We start from the raw sequence: 19443 nt of genomic DNA, 5'->3' as shown, positions 1-19443 counted from the left end.
CTGGCCGACCTGCAGCAGCACGAGGGCACGCCACGACACCGGCTTGTGATTGATGTGCCAATTCGCTGGAACTCCACCCTGGCGATGTTGGAGCAGTTGGTTGAGCAGAGGAGGACTGTCAACCGCTACATTCTGGAGGCCACTTTTGCCGGCACCACCAAACTCCAGCTCCTCTCCAATGCACAGTGGGGGCAGATGCAGCAGGTCTGCTTGGTGTTGGCTCCCTTCCTGCAGGGAACCAACCTGGTGAGCAAGGAATGGGCATCCCTCTGCCAGTGGGTGCCTTTTGTTTGTCTGCTGGACATGGCACTTTGTGATCTGATGGATGTGGGAGAGGAGGCCCTGATCCAGCTGGAACAGCAGCTGCCTGCACAGTCCACTTCTGCACAGAAATTTGAATTGTTGGAGGAGGAGGAGTTGGAGGTCCTGGATGTTGCTGCTGAGGGGGAAGAGCGTAGCGCAGCTGCAGTGGTGCGAGGGTGGAGAGAGGAGGAAGAGGCTAAGGGGCCAGAGGAGGAGGAGGAGGACAGCGTTGCGGCCGCTGACCCTGATGTCTCTGCTGGACAGTCCACCCTGTTCCCCATGGCAGTGCACATGCTGCATTGCCTGCGCACAGAGCCCAGGGTTAAGCAGATGCGTGAGCACGCCTGCATCAGCATGATCCTGGACCCACGGCTGAAGGGGAAGGTGGGTCAGTTCCTGCCTGCTGGAGACCCTGAGCAGCGAACAAGGGAGTTGCAGCAGATCCTTGTTCGGCATTTGGAGCAAGCCTTCCCCCAGCCTTCCACCCCCTCAGTCCCTGTCCAGTCAGCACAGCAGCCGGTGCCTGCGGCCAGCAGCAGCAGCATCAGGCGCCCAGGAGACCTGCTGTCATTGACTAAGGCACTCTAAATGACGGTAGAGCAGCTGAGAGAGGAGGTGCGTGCAGCAGCATCCTCCTCTCAAAGTCAAAGCCAGCGCTGGACCCGGATGGTGGCCGACTACATGGGGTCCTTCAGCGGGCTTGACACCGGCGAGGAGCCTGTGGACCCCTTGGAGTACTGGGTCGGGCGCTTGTAGATCTTGAGTGAGCTGGTGTAGTACGCCCTGGAAGTGCTGTCTTACCCCCCTTCCAGCGTGCTGTCCGAGAAGTGCTTCAGTGCGGCCGGTGTCGTGGTCACTGAGAAGCACTCTCGTCTGTCCCCAGAGTCTATGGACAGACTCACATTCCTGAAGATAAACCAGGCCTGGATTGAAGGCATGTTCCAGGCCCCTGTTGTTGGCGAGAGGAGGACATGAGGTGCCTGGGAATTATTGTGACAACATCAGCCTTCAGTACCCTGCCACTTTGGCCTGGTTTTTCTTTAGGTGCTGTGGTACCGCCGCTAGGTGCCATGGCCTACTACATTGCCTGATGCCACACGTTTCTCTCCTCCTCCTGCTGCTGCTGCTACTTTAACCTCCTGCAGTCTGTCTGTGCTCCCACCGCCAGGGTCCACAGAGTTATGCGCCACTAGCTATTACGCCACTACAATAGCTTTATATTGTTTTTAAAAAAAAATTCTGAGGTATTGGCAAACAGACCGGGCAGTATCCTAGGATTCTAGGCAAACAACAAACGGGTTTTGTTAAAAATAGTCAAATACAAGATAATATCTGCGCTGCTGCAAATTTGAGCCACACCTGCAAAATAAGAGGAATAGAAGCAGTTATGGTTGCAGTAGATGCAGAAAAGGCATTTGACCGACTATCGAGGGACTTTATCTTCTCTATTCTGGAAAGATTTGGTCTGGGTATGAATTTTATAAACCGAATAAAAAAATTATATATTAATCAAAGTGCAGGCGTTAATATTAAAGAGACTCTGTAACATTAAAAACATCCCCTGGGGGGTACTCACCTTGGGTCGGGGAAGCCTCCGGATCCTAATGAGGCTTCCCACGCCGTCCTCTGTCCCACGGGGGTCTCGCTGCAGCCCTCCGAACAGCCGGCGACAGACCCGACTGTAAATTCAATATTTATCTTTACTGGCTCCAGCGGGGGCGCTGTGGCTGCTTTCGGCTCCGAAGTAGACGGAAATACCCGATCTCAGTCGGGTCCGCTCTACTGCGCAGGCGCCGGAAACTTGCGCCTGCGCAGTAGAGCAGACCCGACGGCGATCGGGTATTTCCACCTACTTCGGAGCCGACAGCCGTCAGAGCGCCTGCGCAGGAGCCGGGAAGGTAAATATTGACGTCATCTTGCACGGAGGGCTGCAGCGAGACCCCTGAGAGACGGAGGACGGCGTGGGAAGCCTCATTAGGATCCGGAGGCTTCCCCCATCCGAGGTGAGGACCCCCCAGGGGACATTTTGACGTTACAGATCCTCTTTAATGGATCTTTTTGCAATACTTTTGATATTAAGAATGGGGATGTCTTCATGGCTTTTCAACTTTAGTTTAGAAGCTTTTATACATCTAATTCAAAACGACAACATGGTTAAAGGTGTTAAAACAAAGACGAATGAGACTACAATACTAGGCTACGCGGACGATTTATTACTAATTTTCACCAAACCGATTCAATCCATCGCCAGGTGTGAGGAACTTTGTGAGGGTTTCTCTTTGCACTCCAACTTTAAGATTAATCATGCTAAAACTACAATCCTGAATTTAGGCTGTTCCCGTGACACTGCGCAAACTATTAAATTAAATAGCAATTATAGATGGAATGACTATGCAATTAAATACCTTGGTATTACCCTCACTAGATCCCAAGTTGGATAAAGAGTGCAAGGGGAAACTCCAATCATGGGAACATCCACGTTTTAATGTACTTGGGAGGATAAGCATTATTAAAATGCTAGTCTTACCTAAGCTTATTTCTCTCTTGCGGAGTCTGCCAGGGGCTATCCCCAGTTCATGGTTCCTAAACTGGCATAACATTTTCCAAAATTTTATCTGGAGTAAATCCAGACGCAGAATTAGCTACAAACTTATTTCAAGGCAGACAGAGGAGGGAGGTTTAGCTGCACCAAACATTATGAATTACTATAGGAGTACACATCTGGCAAGGGTTTTGGACTGGAAGATAGAGTCTTCCCCCAATGGATTAGGTAAAATTTGGACTACCTTAGAAAGGGATGAATGTGACTTAGATTTAATCTTTTCATGGATTCCAAAAAAATCTATAAAATCTACTCTACTACAGATCATCCCATTATAAAACAACCAGTTAAAACTCTCTTTTGGTTCATCTCAAAGTGGTACAAAGATACCGGCCCATCCCCTCTGACCACCCTAAGAGAAAATCCAGATTTTATGCATGGTTTGGTGGGGTCTTGGTTTTCCAAAAATAAGATAAGTCCCGACACGCACATTATCAATCTCTGGGGCAACCATGCATTGGGGATACCTAGCTTATTTTGCAACTATGGACAAAATGAAACTTGGGGCCTAACCCAAGCAAGAAGCTTTATACATAAATTAAATTCCAAATTTGCTAGATTAAGGAATGACCCAAACATTTTCAAAAACCTATTTTACTTAATAAAAAAATGGACAAAACACTTTCGAAAACTTAAGACTTATTTGTCAAGGAGAGAGCCAAATCACTACCCAACACTATTGTGCAAAATGGGAAAAAGCCCTCGGCTCTTAACTTAAAAGCAAATGGCCCACGATATGGCATAAAAATTGGATGACTCAGGATACAGGATTGCATCTTATCCAGTACAAGACCATTGCTAGATGATACATTACTCCGGAACGTATCCAAAAATGTTCTAGACAAACAGAAGTTTGCTGGAGATGTGGGCATGAGGACGGGTCCGAATTGCACATGAGGTGGACGTGCCCCATAGTTAAAGGGACTTTGAGCAGTACGGAAACTATGGAAAGATGCATATCATTTTAAAGCTATCTTTCTCCTCTTTCCAATGATATATAAACCGCCGCCCTACGCCCTTTAGTTTAAATTGCCGCAGCCGCGATTTCAATCGCGAAAATAGAGAAAACTAAAAGACGTAGAGCGACGATTTAGGGGTCGTCAGAAAGAGGAGAAAGAGAGCATTAAAATGATATCCATCTTTCCATAGTTGCATTGTATTACACAGGGCGACTTTTTCTCAAAGTCAGCATCTCCATTTAGCAGAAAAAGTCGCCCTGTGTAATACAATGTAACTATGGAAAGATGGATATCATTTTAAAGCTCTCTTTCTCCTCTTTCTGACGACACCTAAATCGTCGCTCTACGCCTTTTAGTTTTCTCTATTTTCGCGATTGAAATCGCGGCTGCGGCAATTTAAATCACGAAAATCACGAAAACTAAAAGGCGTAGGGCGGCGGTTTATATATCATTGGAAAGAGGAGAAAGAGAGCTTTAAAATGATATGCATCTTTCCATAGTTTCCGCACTGCTCGGAGTCCCTTTAAGCCCTTTTGGGAAAGTATAACGTGCTTTAGTAGAGACCTGCAAGCAAAGCTATCTTCGGTATTTCTGACACAGACGACAGCAAAGGGAGTATATTAATTAAAGAACTAGGAACAAAGGTTGTAAAAAGAATGATAGTAGAAAAATGGAAAGATTCGACCCCTCCTCTCTTGAATGACTGGATCAGTAGAATGGATTCATTGTGTGGCGGTGACGCCCTTTACGGCACAGAAGGTCAGATACTCGACTTAGATTGCACCCAGAGGGGCAGTCTTTACAGAAATACCTGGCATAAAATTACAAAACAGTATATGGATAAACAATAAGTACTTGCATATTTAGAATATTGAGCAGGGTAAGTGCAGGAAAAGGTGGCGGTCAGGTGGATTGGGGTGGGTTAGTATGTATAGGTTATGGGTTAAGGATGGGTATGGATGGCTGAATGTAAGTTGATTGAATGTTTTATATATACTCAGAATCTAATACACCTACCTTTCATTGAGATATACGAGAAATATAAGATAGAATGCCATGGTTAATACAGAAATGAGAAATGATGTGTAAGGGAAGGGAGAAGTTTATGGTATATGAATCACACATAGATATAATGAAACGATAAAATAAAGCTTAATTATACATATTCAAGAAATGATGATGGCACTTTTCAGTGTTGGTGTTCGGCTATCAAGCTATCACGCCATAAGCTGACGACCTTCCCATATCAAACATGCATCTGAGTTTGATATTTCGCCTTCCTCTGGATCAACAGGGATGTGTGAGGGAGCAGGCTGGTGTTGTACTTTGTACTGGTTGAACTCAATGGACGTATGTCTTTTTTCAACCAAAATAACTATGTAACTATGTAACTATATAAATAAAAAAACAAAAAAACAAACAAATGTGCAGCAGTCACACACACACAGGTACCGTGAACAGGTATGCAGTGACTGCTATATAATATAAAACTGCGTGCTGTCACGCAGGTGCACTGAAAAGGGATCCATCTGAAAATGGCGCCTGCGAATAATGGCGCACGGTGTTGCCGCTAATCCGTTTGCCGCTTATCGCTATTTAACGTTAAAGCCTTATCGTTATTTTGCGTTAAAGCCTTATCGTTATTTAGTGTTAACACACAGAACCCTCTCTGTACCTATCCCTAACCCCTAAACCCCCCACTGGTGGTGCCTAACCCTAACCACCCCCCTGGTGGTGCCTAACCCTAACCAACCCCTTGGTGGTGCCTAACCCTAAGACCCCCTGGTGGTACCTAACCCTAAGACTCCCTGGTGGTGCCTAACCCTAAGACCCCCCTGATGGTGCCTAACCCTAAGACTCCCTGGTGGTGCCTAACCCTAAGACCCCCCTGATGGTGCCTAACCCTAAGACCCCCCCCCAGTGGTGCCTAACCCTAAGACCCCCCTGGTGGTACCTAACCCTAAGACCCCCCTGATGGTGCCTAACCCTAAGACCCCCCCAGTGGTGCCTAACCCTAACCTTGACAGTGTTACATTAAATCCATTCACCGTTTTGCAGTTAAATAACGTCTGAAGTTTGACTTATGTAGGGTGCTATTGATAAATAACGTTACTGTGCACAATAACGTCTGCTGTTTGGCAAATGAACGGCGCTATTGATAAATAACGTTAGTGTGTGCCGTTTTTCTTCTTTTTTCCCTGTGCGCCATTATTATGCAGTACTAACGATAAATAGCGATAAGCATATCTTTTTAATGCGACGCCATTTTTATGCATAGGCGCTGTGTGCTATTATTCACTGATCCGACTGAAAAGGTATGAAGGGACTGGTATCAATACAATGTGCAGCTGCCTGTCATACACACAGGTACAGTGAACAGGTATGCACAGTCGGACTGGTATTACAAATGTGCAGCTGTCACACACGGGCAGTGGAAAGGTAGTAACTGAATGTGTTGGAACTTGCACAGTATAGGAATTAGCAAGGGCCAGCTGCGACTGACTGACAGGGCTGTATATGCAAGTGTCAGTGGGCCACACACCCAAAAAAAAAACAGATCACAAGAACAACATTAGCTCCAAAAGAGATGCTGTGGGGCGCTTTTTAGCAATAAGTATCAGCAAGGAGCAAGCTAATAAGCCTAACTTTAGCCTAACTAAGCTTTCCCTATGTCTCAGCGATTGGAGGAGAGAAGAAGAAAAAGCTAAGGGAAGAAATTACATCAGTATGTAGCCTCAGGACATGGGCCCCCTACCAGGAACAGAATTATCTTCATCTATATATATAAAATCAGGTGTGTGTGTGTGTGTGTGTGTGTGTGTGTGTGTGTGTGTGTGTGTGTGTGTGTGTGTGTGTGTGTGTGTGTGTGTATCATTAACCATTTCCCTACTCTTGCCACGCTTATCTGGCACAGGGGCATAGATATGCGTCTCTGTTTACTTACCGCCACTGCTCATGATTGTCATGTCTATCCTGTTTGCATTAACCGCAATCCTGTCCCTCCATGATCAGGGAATGGGAAATAGCTGTTTCCAAACCCGATCACTGTGCCTTTGATGAATCAGTCTTGGGCAGCAGCGCAGGCTCTAATTGGAAAAACAACCTGACATGAACCTCGATGTATACACTTGGTTCCTTGTTTTATTTTTTAGAACACGGAGTTAGAGTAGCACCATCTTGTGGCCAAAACATAAAACTACACCCAAATACACCATTATACACTATCCCACAGAAAAATAAAATACATTTTTTTTACTCCTTCCACCTCTACCCCATAGTTACCAAAATAAAACATGTGTTAAAAAAAGAAGAAAAATTACATCATTAAAACAAACCTACATAAAAAGTTAACTTAGGGACTTTTTTAATATGTATGTCATAAGACTATATTACTGTTGCTTTTGTAAATAAAGGCTTGTAATTATTGTTATAGTAATTAAAAAAAAGTAAACTGGAAAAAATACACCTTTATTTCCAAATAGAATATTAACGCTATACATTGTACTACGGACACAATTTAAATGTTGTAATAATTGGGACAAATGGGCAAATAAAACATGTCTGTTTTATCTACAATAGCACATTTTATTTTTAAATTACAATGGCTGAAAGCTAAGAAATTATGATTTTTTTTTCTTCTTCCCTGTAAAATGCATATTTAAAATAAAATAATTCTAAGCAAAAAAAGTACTGCCCAAAGAAAGCCTATTACATAGATAATTTCAGTGTCATAAATAGCGATAAAGTTCTTGGCAAATGAATGGAAAGAGTAAAAATTGCTCTGGTTTTGAAGGGGGAAAAAAGTGTGGTAGGGAAGTGGTTAACATACAATTTTTATCAACTTACAATTAGTAGCAAGTAATTTGCCATCCCTTATAGAGATTTTGTTTGGAGCTTTCCTGCTGGTGGCAACTGGGAATCCATTAACCTCCCTAGCGGTATGCACAGAAATGTCCGTTCAAAAAAACATGCTGTGAACAGTATAAACATGCATACACATCAATACTCTCCTGCACTGTATACTAGACCCTTGCTTGACACATTTTGGCAAGTTACAGGGAAAAAAAAGTTTTAAAAATAAATTTTATCACTGTTTGCACAGAAATCCTGGGGAAATTGAACGCTGGGAAGGTTAAAGCTGACATAGTGGCACGGACCTCCTGCATAAGGCATTGCCATGCGTTGGTTACAGTGTGGGGTGTCATCAGTGGTGGGCTGGGCACAGGGTAAAGCTGACATAGTGGCACAGACCTCTTGCATAAGGCATTGCCAGGCGTTGGTCACATGCAGTAACTGTGTCACACCCCAGTACTACTAAGTGAGCGTCACTCATGGATGGATGGATTTACCTAGTACGTGTCAGTTTTTATAAGAAAGCTACATTTTGATACTTATATTATTTACCACCGCTAAGGCAACAACCAATGTATTATTTATACTCGAGATCCACACATATATGTATAGTCTTGCTATTCTGATTTCTGTATTTATGTCAGATTATTTAATTTTGTATCAGGTGAGGATAAGAGATTTACAGACATTCACAGGATGAGGATTTCATGGTACGACTGTTCAAGACAAAAATTCAGGGATGTTTTCAGTGACAACATTTTTTATGTCAGGACTGTCCCTGAAAATCACAGATAACTGGCAAGTATTTGTGGGATAATGAGCCAATCACAGTTACCTTCCTGTGATGTCATCAGTAGGCGGATCCCTCACCTCCTCTGGTTCCCCCCAGATATCTTTACACAACCTGTATATACCCATAATGCAGCATGGAGAGGCTCAGTGAAGGCAGCAGTGAAGGTGTGGAGGTGTCTGATCGGGTCACACAGGGCATAAAAGGAGATCTGCCCGGCCTTATAATCCAGACATATCCTGACTCTATTACTGGGGATCTTGTCAGGTAACCAGATTACTTTCCTATCATGTATCACTGAGTACCGATTACTCCACCTCTCCAAACACCAGGACTTGTTATTATATCCAATCTCTGACTGATCTCCTCTCCTGTCTATACTGGGGTAACACATCCCAACTCTCCATACATCTGATCTCCTAACATCCACTTCCCAGTAATGTCGCCCCGAGGAGAATCTCTGGCTGCTCAACACCTGATATTCCTCAAATCTCTCTGGTGCTTCTGGGTCATTCTGGCTTCTGCCTGCCCTGCATGCAATTTTCCTGTCAGCTGATATATATAAATTATTAGCAGCTGTGTTTACAGCCAGTGATATGTCTGCATACTTTGGCAGCCCTGGTGTTTGCTGTACAGCCCCAATATTTGTCCCCCCAGCCTGGCTCTGTGTGTGTTGTGTGGTGGGGGTGGGTAGGGGGTGTGGCCTGGGTAGTTCAGTAGTGATAGGAACTGTGTCCTCTGCACTAGAATGTGGAAAGGCCTGTGTGTGTTGTGCAGTGGGGGTGGGTTGGGGGGGTGGCCTGGATAGTGTAGCATTGATTGGAACTTTGTCCTCTGTACTAGAATGTGGATAGGCCTGTGTGTGTTGTGCAGTGGGGGTGGGTTGGGGGGGTGGCCTGGATAGTGTAGCATTGATTGGAACTTTGTCCTCTGTACTAGAATGTGGATAGGCCTGTGTGTGTTGTGTGGTGGGGGTGGGTTGGGGGCGTGGCCTGGATAGCTCAGCAGTGATGGGAACTTTGTCCTCTGTACTAGAATGTGGAGAGGCCTGTGTGTGTTGTGCGGTGGGGGTGGGTTGGGGGCATGGCCTAGATAGTGTAGCAGTGAGGGGAACTTTGTCCTCTGTACTAGAATGTGGATAGGCCTGTGTGTCTGTATGTTTCTGCACAATTACCCCAGACATGATATCAGATAGTCCTGTGTGTAATGTGTGTGAGATGCCGGCCACATCCAGATCCCCTCCATCATGGAGCTGTTTATCATGTCTCTTTCTGTCCTCCTTGTCACACAAGTCACCTGTGTCTGATTCCTGTAAGACAGTCAGTGGATCAGTCGTGTTACACAGCTCCTCAATGTGACGCATCTTCCTGGACAGCTCCTCCTTCTTTATCTCCAGCTGCTGAATGATGTCATTGTAGGATTGTGACACTTGCTGTGCCTGCCTAATGATGTCACTCAGGACTCTCTTCTCCAGATTGTCCAGCCGTCTCCTGAGGACTCTAAACAGGGCAGTGACTCTCTTTGTTTCACCATCTGCTTTATCTTGTGCTTTCCTCCTACGTTCCTCCAGACTCTGGACTCTTTTTTTAGCCTCCTTTGTGTCTGCCATCAGTTTTTGCAGATCATTTCTCAGCTTCTTCTTCTTTTTCTCAGAGGCCGCAGCCAGTGTCTCCACCTGGTGTCCCCGATGCTCCTCTGCTGAACAGTAAACGCAGATGCAGGCAGCATCATCAGTGCAGTAATACTCTAGGCTCTTCTTATGGACGGAGCATTTCCTGTTCTCCAGGGAAGTGTTGGGGTCACATAAGACGTGTTCTGGTGCCTTGCTGTGGACTCTCAGGTGATTATCACACAGAGAAGCGTCACAGTGCAGACAGAACATAACAGCCGGTACAGCAGAGTGAATGCAGTAAGTACAGCGGACTCCGGCCTCCTCCTGATCTGGCTGAGTAGACAGGAAACTCTCTGCTATCTTCCTCAGGGCAATGTTCCTCTGCAGTGTCGGCCTCTCCATAAACTGCTCTCTACATTCAGGACAGAAATAACCTCCAGACCCCTCCTGTGTGTCCATCACACGATCAATACAGACCCGGCAGAAGCTGTGACCACATTTCAGGTTTACAGGATCTGTATAAATGCTCAGACAGATGGGACACTCCAGCTCCTGGCTCAGATCAGCAGACGCCATCGCTGCAGTAGAGGGGAGGGGAAATGAAAGTGAATGTTTCACAATGCAGTATAGCCGGTTGCTTAATTATTGTGGGACAGAGCTATTGAGTCACAGTTATTCAAACAGGAACTTTAAATCGACTCTGCACAGCTGCAATTGAAATTAAAAAGAAAGTTACAATTAAAAATAAAGTTTTTTGAAAGACCTCTCTTTCCAGGGCTAGATTTGTATTTTCCAGTGCCCTAGGCCTGCTGTAACCCCCCCACCCAAAAAAAAACAACTATTCTGTCCAACACTCTGACTAGCGATCATTGGTTTGAATAGGCTCATTTCCCTTGTGCTGTTCTGCGTCCCAATCAACAAAGAATTAGTGAATAGAGATGGCTCCAGCCTCCGATTTTAGGTTCACCAACCTCAAATGCGAACTTCCGCAAAAGTTTGCGAACCTGCGAACTTTGCAAACCGCAATAGACTTCAATGGGGAGGCGAACTTTAAAAACTACAAACATTTATGCTGGTCACAAAAGTGATGGAAAAGATGTTTCAAGGGGTCTAACACCTGAAGTTTTGCATGGCGGAGTGGGATATACACCAAAAGTCCCGGGGGAAAATCTGGATTTGATGCAAAGCAGCGTTTTAAGGGCAGAAATCACATTGCAATGACATCTTGCATGTGTATACATCAATCAGGTAGTATAATTAGGGCTTGATTCACTAACCGGCACTAAGTGTTAAGCCCTTTTTGGCCGCTAGTGTGCGCACAGCTACTTTGCGCGCGGCCCGTGCACTGCGCGCTCAGCGCGGGTGCGCCAATATTAGTGCATGGTGCGATGATAACGTTGCACCCGCTGGCCCTTAAAAGTCGCGCCTGATGCGACGAAAATGATGCATCGGGTGCCCCCGAAGTGGCGCATCATAGCGCTGCTTAACGGGCACCCGATGCGTCATTTTCGGCACATCGGGTGCGACTTTTAAGGACCAGCAATGCGCACTATTATCCGCACTGTCCGCGCAGTGAGCGGGATTATTTCAACTGTGTGGGCGCAAACCACCTAACGCCGTGGTTTGCGCACACAAACACTTAGGGCACACTAACCGGCTTAGCGCCGGTTAGTGAATCAAGCCCTTAGTGTACTGCTTCACACTGACACACCAAACTCACTGTGTAACACACCGCAAACAGCTGTTTGTGTAGTGACGGCCGTACTGGACTGGTGCGCACCGTGGCCAGAGTGCAGGCCGTGGCAGTTTTCCAGCCCATATGGTCGCCGGGCTGTGGTAGCTCAATGATAGAACAACAGTGACTGTCCAGCTGATCAAATTTGGTCTGCCCGCAATGAAGCAACAACCTTATTGTCTTTGGTGTGCCCCCCTCCAGAGGTGGCCTTAGAGTACGCGGGGCCTGGGGCGAGTGTCATATGCGGGGCCTAGAGACATATGCTGTGGATACACGTTTTGGAAGCACACACTGTATAGGTTAGATAGGTAGGTGCCTCCAGTATAGGTTAGATAGGTAGGTGCACCGCAGTATAGATTAGATAGGTAGGTACCCTGCAGTATAGATTAGACAGGTAGGTGCCCTGCAGTACAGATTAGATAGGTAGGTAGGTACCTTGCAGTATAGATTAGATAGGTGCCTGCAGTATAGATTAGTTAGGTAGGTACCCCGCAGTATATATTAGATAGATGCCTGCAGTATAGATTAGATAGGGTGGTGCCCTGCAGTACACATTAGATAGGTGCATGCAGTATAGATTAGACAGGTAGGTGCCATGCAGTACAGATTAGATAGGTAGGTAGGTACCCTGCAGTATAGATTAGATAGGTGCCTGCAGTATAGATTAGTCAGGTAGGTGCCCCGCAGTATATATTAGATAGGTGCCCCGCAGTATATATTAGATAGGTGCCTGCAGTATAGATTAGATAGGTTGGTGCCCTGCAGTACAGATTAGATAGGTGCCTGCAGTATAGATTAGATAGGTGCACTGCAGTATAGATTAGATAGGTGCCTGCAGTTTAGATTAGACAGGTAGGTGCCCTGCAATACAGATTAGATAGGTAGGTAGGTGCCCTGCAGTACAGATTAGATAGAAAGGTGCCTGCAGTATAGATTAGTTAGGTAGGTACCCCACAGTATATATTAGATAGGTGCCAGCCTGCAGTATTGATTAGGTAGGGTGGTGCCCTGCAATATAGATTAGATAGGTGCCAGCCTGCAGTATAGATCAGATAGGTGCCTGCAGTATAGATTAGATAGGTGCCAGCCTGCAGTATAGGTTAGATAGGTGTCAGCCTGCAGTATAGATTAGATAGGTGCCAGCCTGCAGTATAGATTAGATAGGTGCCAGCCTGCAGTATAGATTAGATAGGAAGGTGGCTGCAGTATAGATTAGATAAGAAGGTGGCTGCAGTATAGATTAGATAGGTGCCTGCAGTATAGATTAGATAGGTGCCAGCCTGCAGTATAGATTAGATAGGTGCCAGCCTGCAGTATAGATTAGATAGGTCCCTGCAGTATAGGGTAGATAGGTGCCAGCCTGCAGTATAGATTAGATAGGTGCCAGCCTGCAGTATAGATTAGATAGGTGCCTGCAGTATAGATTAGATAGGTGCCAGCCTGCAGTATAGGTTAGATAGGTGCCAGCCTGCAGTATAGATTAGATAGGTCCCTGCAGTATAGGTTAGATAGGTGCCAGCCTGCAGTATAGATTAGATAGGTGCCTGCAGTATAGATTAGATAGGTGCCAGCCTGCAGTATAGGTTCGATAGGTGCCTGCAGTATAGATTAGATAGATCCCTGCAGTATAGGTTAGATAAGTGCCAGCCTGCAGTATAGATTAGATAGGTGCCAGCCTGCAGTATAGGTTAGATAGGTGCCAGCCTGCAGTATAGATTAGATAGCAGTATAGATTAGATATGTGCCAGCCTGCAGTATATATTAGATAGGTACCTGCAGTATAGATTAGATAGGTAGGTGCCTGCAGTATAAATTAGATAGGTGCCCCGCAGTATAGATTAGATAGGTGCCAGCCTGCAGTATAGATTAGATAGGTGCCTGCAGTATAGATTAGATAGGTGCCAGCCTGCAGTATAGGTTAGATAGGTGCCTGCAATATAGATTAGGTAGGTGCCCCGCAGTATAGATTAGATAGGTGCCAGCCTGCAGTATAGATTAGATAGGTGCCAGCCTGCAGTATAGGTTAGATAGGTGCCAGCCTGCAGTATAGATTAGATAGGTGCCAGCCTGCAGTATAGATTAGATAGGTGCCTGCAGTATAGATTAGATAGGTGCCAGCCTGCAGTATAGGTTAGATAGGTGCCTGCAGTATAGATTAGGTAGGTGCCCTGCAGTATAGATTAGATAGGTGCCAGCCTGCAGTATAGATTAGATAGGTGCCAACCTGCAGTATAGGCAGGGGCGTAGCAATAGGGGGTGCAGAGGTAGCGACTGCATCGGGGCCTTTGGGCCAGAGGGGCCCCGAAGGGCCCTCCCTTAACTACAGAATTAGCTCTCTATTGGGCCTATGCTCATAATAATGACTTCTGTAGATACTTTGAATAGTGGCAATCATTAACAAACGGTTCCCCATCCCCTTCTTGCACCTCTGACACTGTAGTTGCCATTGGCAGATTTTGGTGCGCCGTATAAATTGTTATGTATAGAATGCTTGGGGGGCCCCATTGTAAAACTTGCATCGGGGCCCACAGCTCCTTAGCTACGCCACTGAGTATAGGTTAGATAGGTGCCTGCAGTATAGATTAGGTAGGTGCCCCGCAGTATAGATTAGATAGGTGCCAGCCCACAGTATAGGTTAGATAGGTGCCAGCCTGCGGTATAGATTAGATAGGTGCCTGCAGTATAGGTTAGATAGGTGCCAGCCTGCAGTATAGATTAGATAGGTGCCAGCCTGCAGTATAGGTTAGATAGGTGCCTGCAGTATAGATTAGGTAGGTGCCCCGCAGTATAGATTAGATAGGTGCCAGCCCACAGTATAGGTTAGATAGGTGCCAGCCTGCGGTATAGATTAGATAGGTGCCTGCAGTATAGGTTAGATAGGTGCCAGCCTGCAGTATAGATTAGATAGGTGCCAGCCTGCAGTATAGGTTAGATAGGTGCCTGCAGTATAGATTAGGTAGGTGCCCCGCAGAATAGATTAGATAGGTGCCAGCCCGCAGTATAGGTTAGATAGGTGCCAGCCTGCTGTAAAGATTAGATAGGTGCCAGCCTGCAGTATAGATTAGATAAATGCCAGCCTGCAGTATAGATTAGATAGGTGCCAGTCTGCAGTATAGATTAGATAGGAAGGTGCCTGCAGTATAGGTTAGATAGGTGCCTGCAGCATAGATTAGATAGGTGCATGCAGTATAGATTATATAGGTGCCACGCAGTATAGATTAGATAGGTAGGTGCCCCGCAGTATAGATTATTTAGGTAGAAGCCCTGCAGTATAGATTAGATAGGTAGGTACCCCGCAGTATAGATTATTTAGGTAGAAGCCCTGCAGTATAGATTAGATAGGTGCCAGCCTGCAGTATAGATTAGATAGGTGCCTGCAGTATAGATTAGATAGGTGCCAGCCTGCAGTATAGATTAGATAGGTAGGTGCCCTGCAGTATAGATTATTTAGGTAGAAGCCCTGCAGTATAGATTAGATAGGTGCCAGCCTGCAGTATAGATTAGATAGGTGCCTGCAGTATAGATTAGATAGGTGCCAGCCTGCAGTATAGATTAGATAGGAAGGTGCCTGCAGTATAGATTAGATAGGTGCCAGCCTGCAGTAGGTTAGATAGGTGCATGCAGTATAGATTAGATAGGTGCCAGCCTGCAGTATAGGTTAGATAGGTAGGTGCCCCGCAGTATAGATTATATAGGTGCCAGCCTGCAGTATAGGTTAGATAGGTAGGTGCCCCGCAGTATAGATTATATAGGTAGAAGCCCTGCAGTATAGATTAGATAGGTAGGTGCCCCGCAGTACAGGTTAGATAATGTGGCTGCAGTGCTGGGGAGAGCGGGCATAGTTGTTAAAACTCACGTGTCTTCACGGATGCTCACAGCTACCATCTAGTTCCTCTCCCAGCATCTGTGTATTGGTAACAGTGCCCTCCTGTGGTGACATGCGGTCACGTCATCCCAGGGGGCGCTGTTACCAATACACAGATGCTGGGAGAGGAACTAGATGGTAGCTGTGAGCATCAGAGACACATGAGTTTAAACAACTATGCCCGCTCTCCCCAGCACTGCAGAGGGTGCGGGGCCTCCTCAGGCGCGGGGCCTGGGGCGATTGCCCCACTTGCCACCCCCAAAGGCCGGCTCTGCCCCCCTCCCCTCCGACACACTCATATAGCCGGCGGTCATTGCTTCATTGTGATACGCAAGCCCCTTCACCGCGGCAAGGTAATGATTACAAAGGGGAATTGGCACTTGTACATGCCTTTTGTTTTGTTGTTGCAGCCGCAGTGCAGCCAGAAAAATTAGGCAGGCATGTACACACACCAGAAAAATTATTATAGCTAGCCTTAAAAATTCAGGAATCCACCTGGAGTCCTGGACCCTGTTGGTGGTGGGTGGCTGAGAAGGCAATCAAGCAGCGTGCAGGCAGAGATTCTGGGTGGGGACTGACTTAGTCTTCGGGCAGGCCTGACCGTGCTTTGCAGACCACATGGTCAGATGCATCCTTGACCCAACGCTGTGTGCCAGAGATGACACCACTTGCCTTTCAACATCATGGTACAGTTTGGGTATCGCCTTTTTTGAGAAATAATTGCAGCCTGGTATCTTCCACTGTGGTGCGTGGCTTTGCTTTTGTGTGCTGCTTTTCCTCAGGTGGTCATCCCATTGCAGTTTGTGCTTTGTCATCGTGTGCCTTCATAAGGAAGTTGTCCCTACGCGGGTCTTGGTCTTTCCAAGACACACAAAAAGGTTTCCACACCGCTGAGCCCTGGGATGATGGCACTTTGGTGGTGGCGGCTGACTGAGTGTTAAGTGGCGTGCCAGAATCAGAGCAGAAGGAGGAAGATATGTCACGGTTCCGTGCGGAAGCTGAGGAAGATGAGGTGTTCTGTGTTAAATAGTCAACTACATCCTGACAATCTTGGGGGGTGACGGCACGTGCCTTCTGAACACTGTACTTTGGTCCAGGGCCGCACGAAATCATGACAGCACGACCTCGAACAGACCTGCCGGGTGGCCTGCCTCTGCCTGTTTTGCCCATATTGGGGGGGATGAAGTGAAAGGTATGCACTGACTTGACTAATACAATGTGCAGTCACACAGGTACCATAATTAGGTATGCAGTGACTGCTATATAATATAACACTGCATGCTGTCACGCAGCTGCACTGAACAGGTATGCAGTGACTGGTATTACAAATGTGCAGGTGTCACACACAGGTACCATGAACAGGTATGCAGTGACTAGCATTACAAATGTGCAGCTGTCACACACAGGTACCATGAACAGGTATGCAGTGACTAGTATTACAAATGTGCAGCAGTCACACACACAGGTACCGTGAACAGGTATGTAGTGACTGCTATATAATATAACAATGCGTGCTGTCACGCAGGTGCACTAAAAAGGTATGCAGTGACTGGTATCAATACAATGTGCAGCTGCCTGTCACACACACAGGTACCGTGAACAGGTATGCACGGTCGGACTGGTATTACAAATGTGCAGCTGTCACACACGGGCAGTGAAAAGGTAGTCACTGAATGTGCTGGAACTTGCACAGTATAGGAATTAGCAAGGGCCAGCTGCGACTGACTGACAGGACTGTATATGCAAGTGTCAGTGGGCCACACACACAAAAAAAAAAAGATCACAAGAACAACATTAGCTCTAAAAGAGCTGCTGTGGAGTGCTTATTAGCAATAAGTATCAGCAAGGAGCAAGCTAAGAAGCCTAACTTTAGCCTAACTAAGCTTTCCCTAAGTCTCAGCGATTGGAGGAGAAATGAAAGCTAAGGGAAGAAATGACATCAGTATGTAGCCTCAGCTGTGGGCAAAGGACATGGCCCCCACCAGGACCAGAATTATCTTCATTTACTATATAAAATTCACTGAAATCAAAATGTGGACAGTACAATATATGTGTTATGTAAGTCGATCAAGTATCTACTTATATATGTGGTTTTTTTCCCTGGCATAGTATGGCTGATCCTACTGCTTTAAAGAGAACCCGAGGTGGGTTTGAAGAATATTATCTGCATACAGCGGCTGGATCTGCCTATACAGCCCAGCCTCTTTTGCTATCCCAAACCCCCCTAAGGTCCACCTGCACTCTGCAATCCCTCATAAATCACAGCCAGCTGCTGACAAACAGCTTGTCAGAGCTGGCTGTGTTTATCTCTATAGTGTCAGTCTGCTGCTCTCCCCGCCTCCTGCAGAACTCCAGTCCCCACCTGCATCCCTTCCCTCCCTGCTGATTGGAGGGAAGGGACGGGGGCAGGGACCGGAGCTATGCAGGAGGTGGGGGAGCAGCTGAGACTGACACTACAAATGTAAACACAGCCTCACAGCATGGCTGTGATTTATGAGGGATTGCAGAGTGCAGGGGGACCTTAGTGGGGTTTGGGATAGCAACAGAGGCTGGGCTGTATAGGCAGATCCAGCCTCTGTATGCAGATAACATTCTTTAAACACACCTCGGGTTCTCTTTAATATATAGGTTGATTATAGTTCAAATCATTAATTAATTGTTTTATAATCACTATACCTAAAGGTGGCCATACACTTATAGATTTGCAGCAGATTCGACCATCAGATAGATTTGTCAGATGCCTGTCAGGTCGAATCTGACAGGAATCTATCTGATGTGTGCCACACACTAGGAACAGATTTCCAATAGATTTTAGAATGAAATCTGTTGGAAATCTATTGAAAATCGATCTAAATGCATTATTGCACCATTAGATCCAATGCAACTCTATGGACCATCAATCTGCTGCCAGCAGCATATCGACCTAGATTTTCCATCCTGTCAGATAGATCAAATTAATCGAAATCGGCTGCAAATCGATCGAATGGGGGAATCGGATAGAATCGATTTCTGATAAATCGATTGATTCTATAGAATGAAATCGACCAGTGTATGGGCCCCTTAAGTATTCCACATACTAAGCATTATACCAGCTCATAGCATAGCTTTTTAGTTAGCCTTGTGTAAGTGTTGCATTTTCAACAAGAACTGAGTGAAGTCAAAACATTTCTCTGATGCTATCTTAAGGGGCCCATACACTGGTCGATTTCTGGCATCGATCGATTGATCGATTCTATAGAATCAATCGATCAATCAGAAATCGATTCTATCAGATTCCCCATTTGATCGATTTGCAGCTGATTTCGATTGATTTTGATTGATTTGATCTATCTGAAAGGATGGAAAATCTAGGTCGATGTGCTGCTGGCAGCAGATCGATAGCCCATAGAGTTGCATTGGATCTAATGGTCCAATAATGCATTTAGATCGATTTCCAATAGATTTTACAGAGAAACCGAGAGCCCAATATAGTGTAGTATGTATTGGATCAGGGAGAATTAGTGTGGAGTAAGTATTATACTTACAAACATGGGTTACCGTTTAGGCAACCACTATATAGGCAGGTGGGGAGATTAGACCTGTCCCCACTCAGGATTAAGATGTCGCTCACTGAAGAAGGAAAGGAGGGTTTTTCACCCTTCCAACCACCAAGGGTGGATATCTTGACAAGTAGATGTACAGAGGCGCCAAAAGGATAAAATATGCTAAAATGTTTAAAATATTCG

The 19443-nt window shown here is 45.9% G+C and overlaps 1 protein-coding gene across 1 annotated transcript; it reads right to left on the bottom strand.

The window, feature by feature from the left end:
- Positions 1-7360: 7360 nt before the first annotated feature.
- On the bottom strand, positions 7361-10694 carry LOC137542776 (E3 ubiquitin/ISG15 ligase TRIM25-like). The gene has a single exon (XM_068264632.1). The coding sequence runs from the start codon at positions 10692-10694 to the stop codon at positions 8583-8585; it is 2112 nt and encodes a 703-aa protein (XP_068120733.1). The 3' UTR covers positions 7361-8582.
- Positions 10695-19443: the final 8749 nt, after the last annotated feature.

This window comes from Hyperolius riggenbachi, chromosome 2 (assembly GCF_040937935.1).
Source record: "Hyperolius riggenbachi isolate aHypRig1 chromosome 2, aHypRig1.pri, whole genome shotgun sequence".
Lineage (NCBI taxonomy): Eukaryota > Metazoa > Chordata > Amphibia > Anura > Hyperoliidae > Hyperolius > Hyperolius riggenbachi.
The sequence above is the reverse complement of the archived record's forward strand: the minus strand, read 5'-3'. Positions and strand labels throughout refer to the sequence as shown.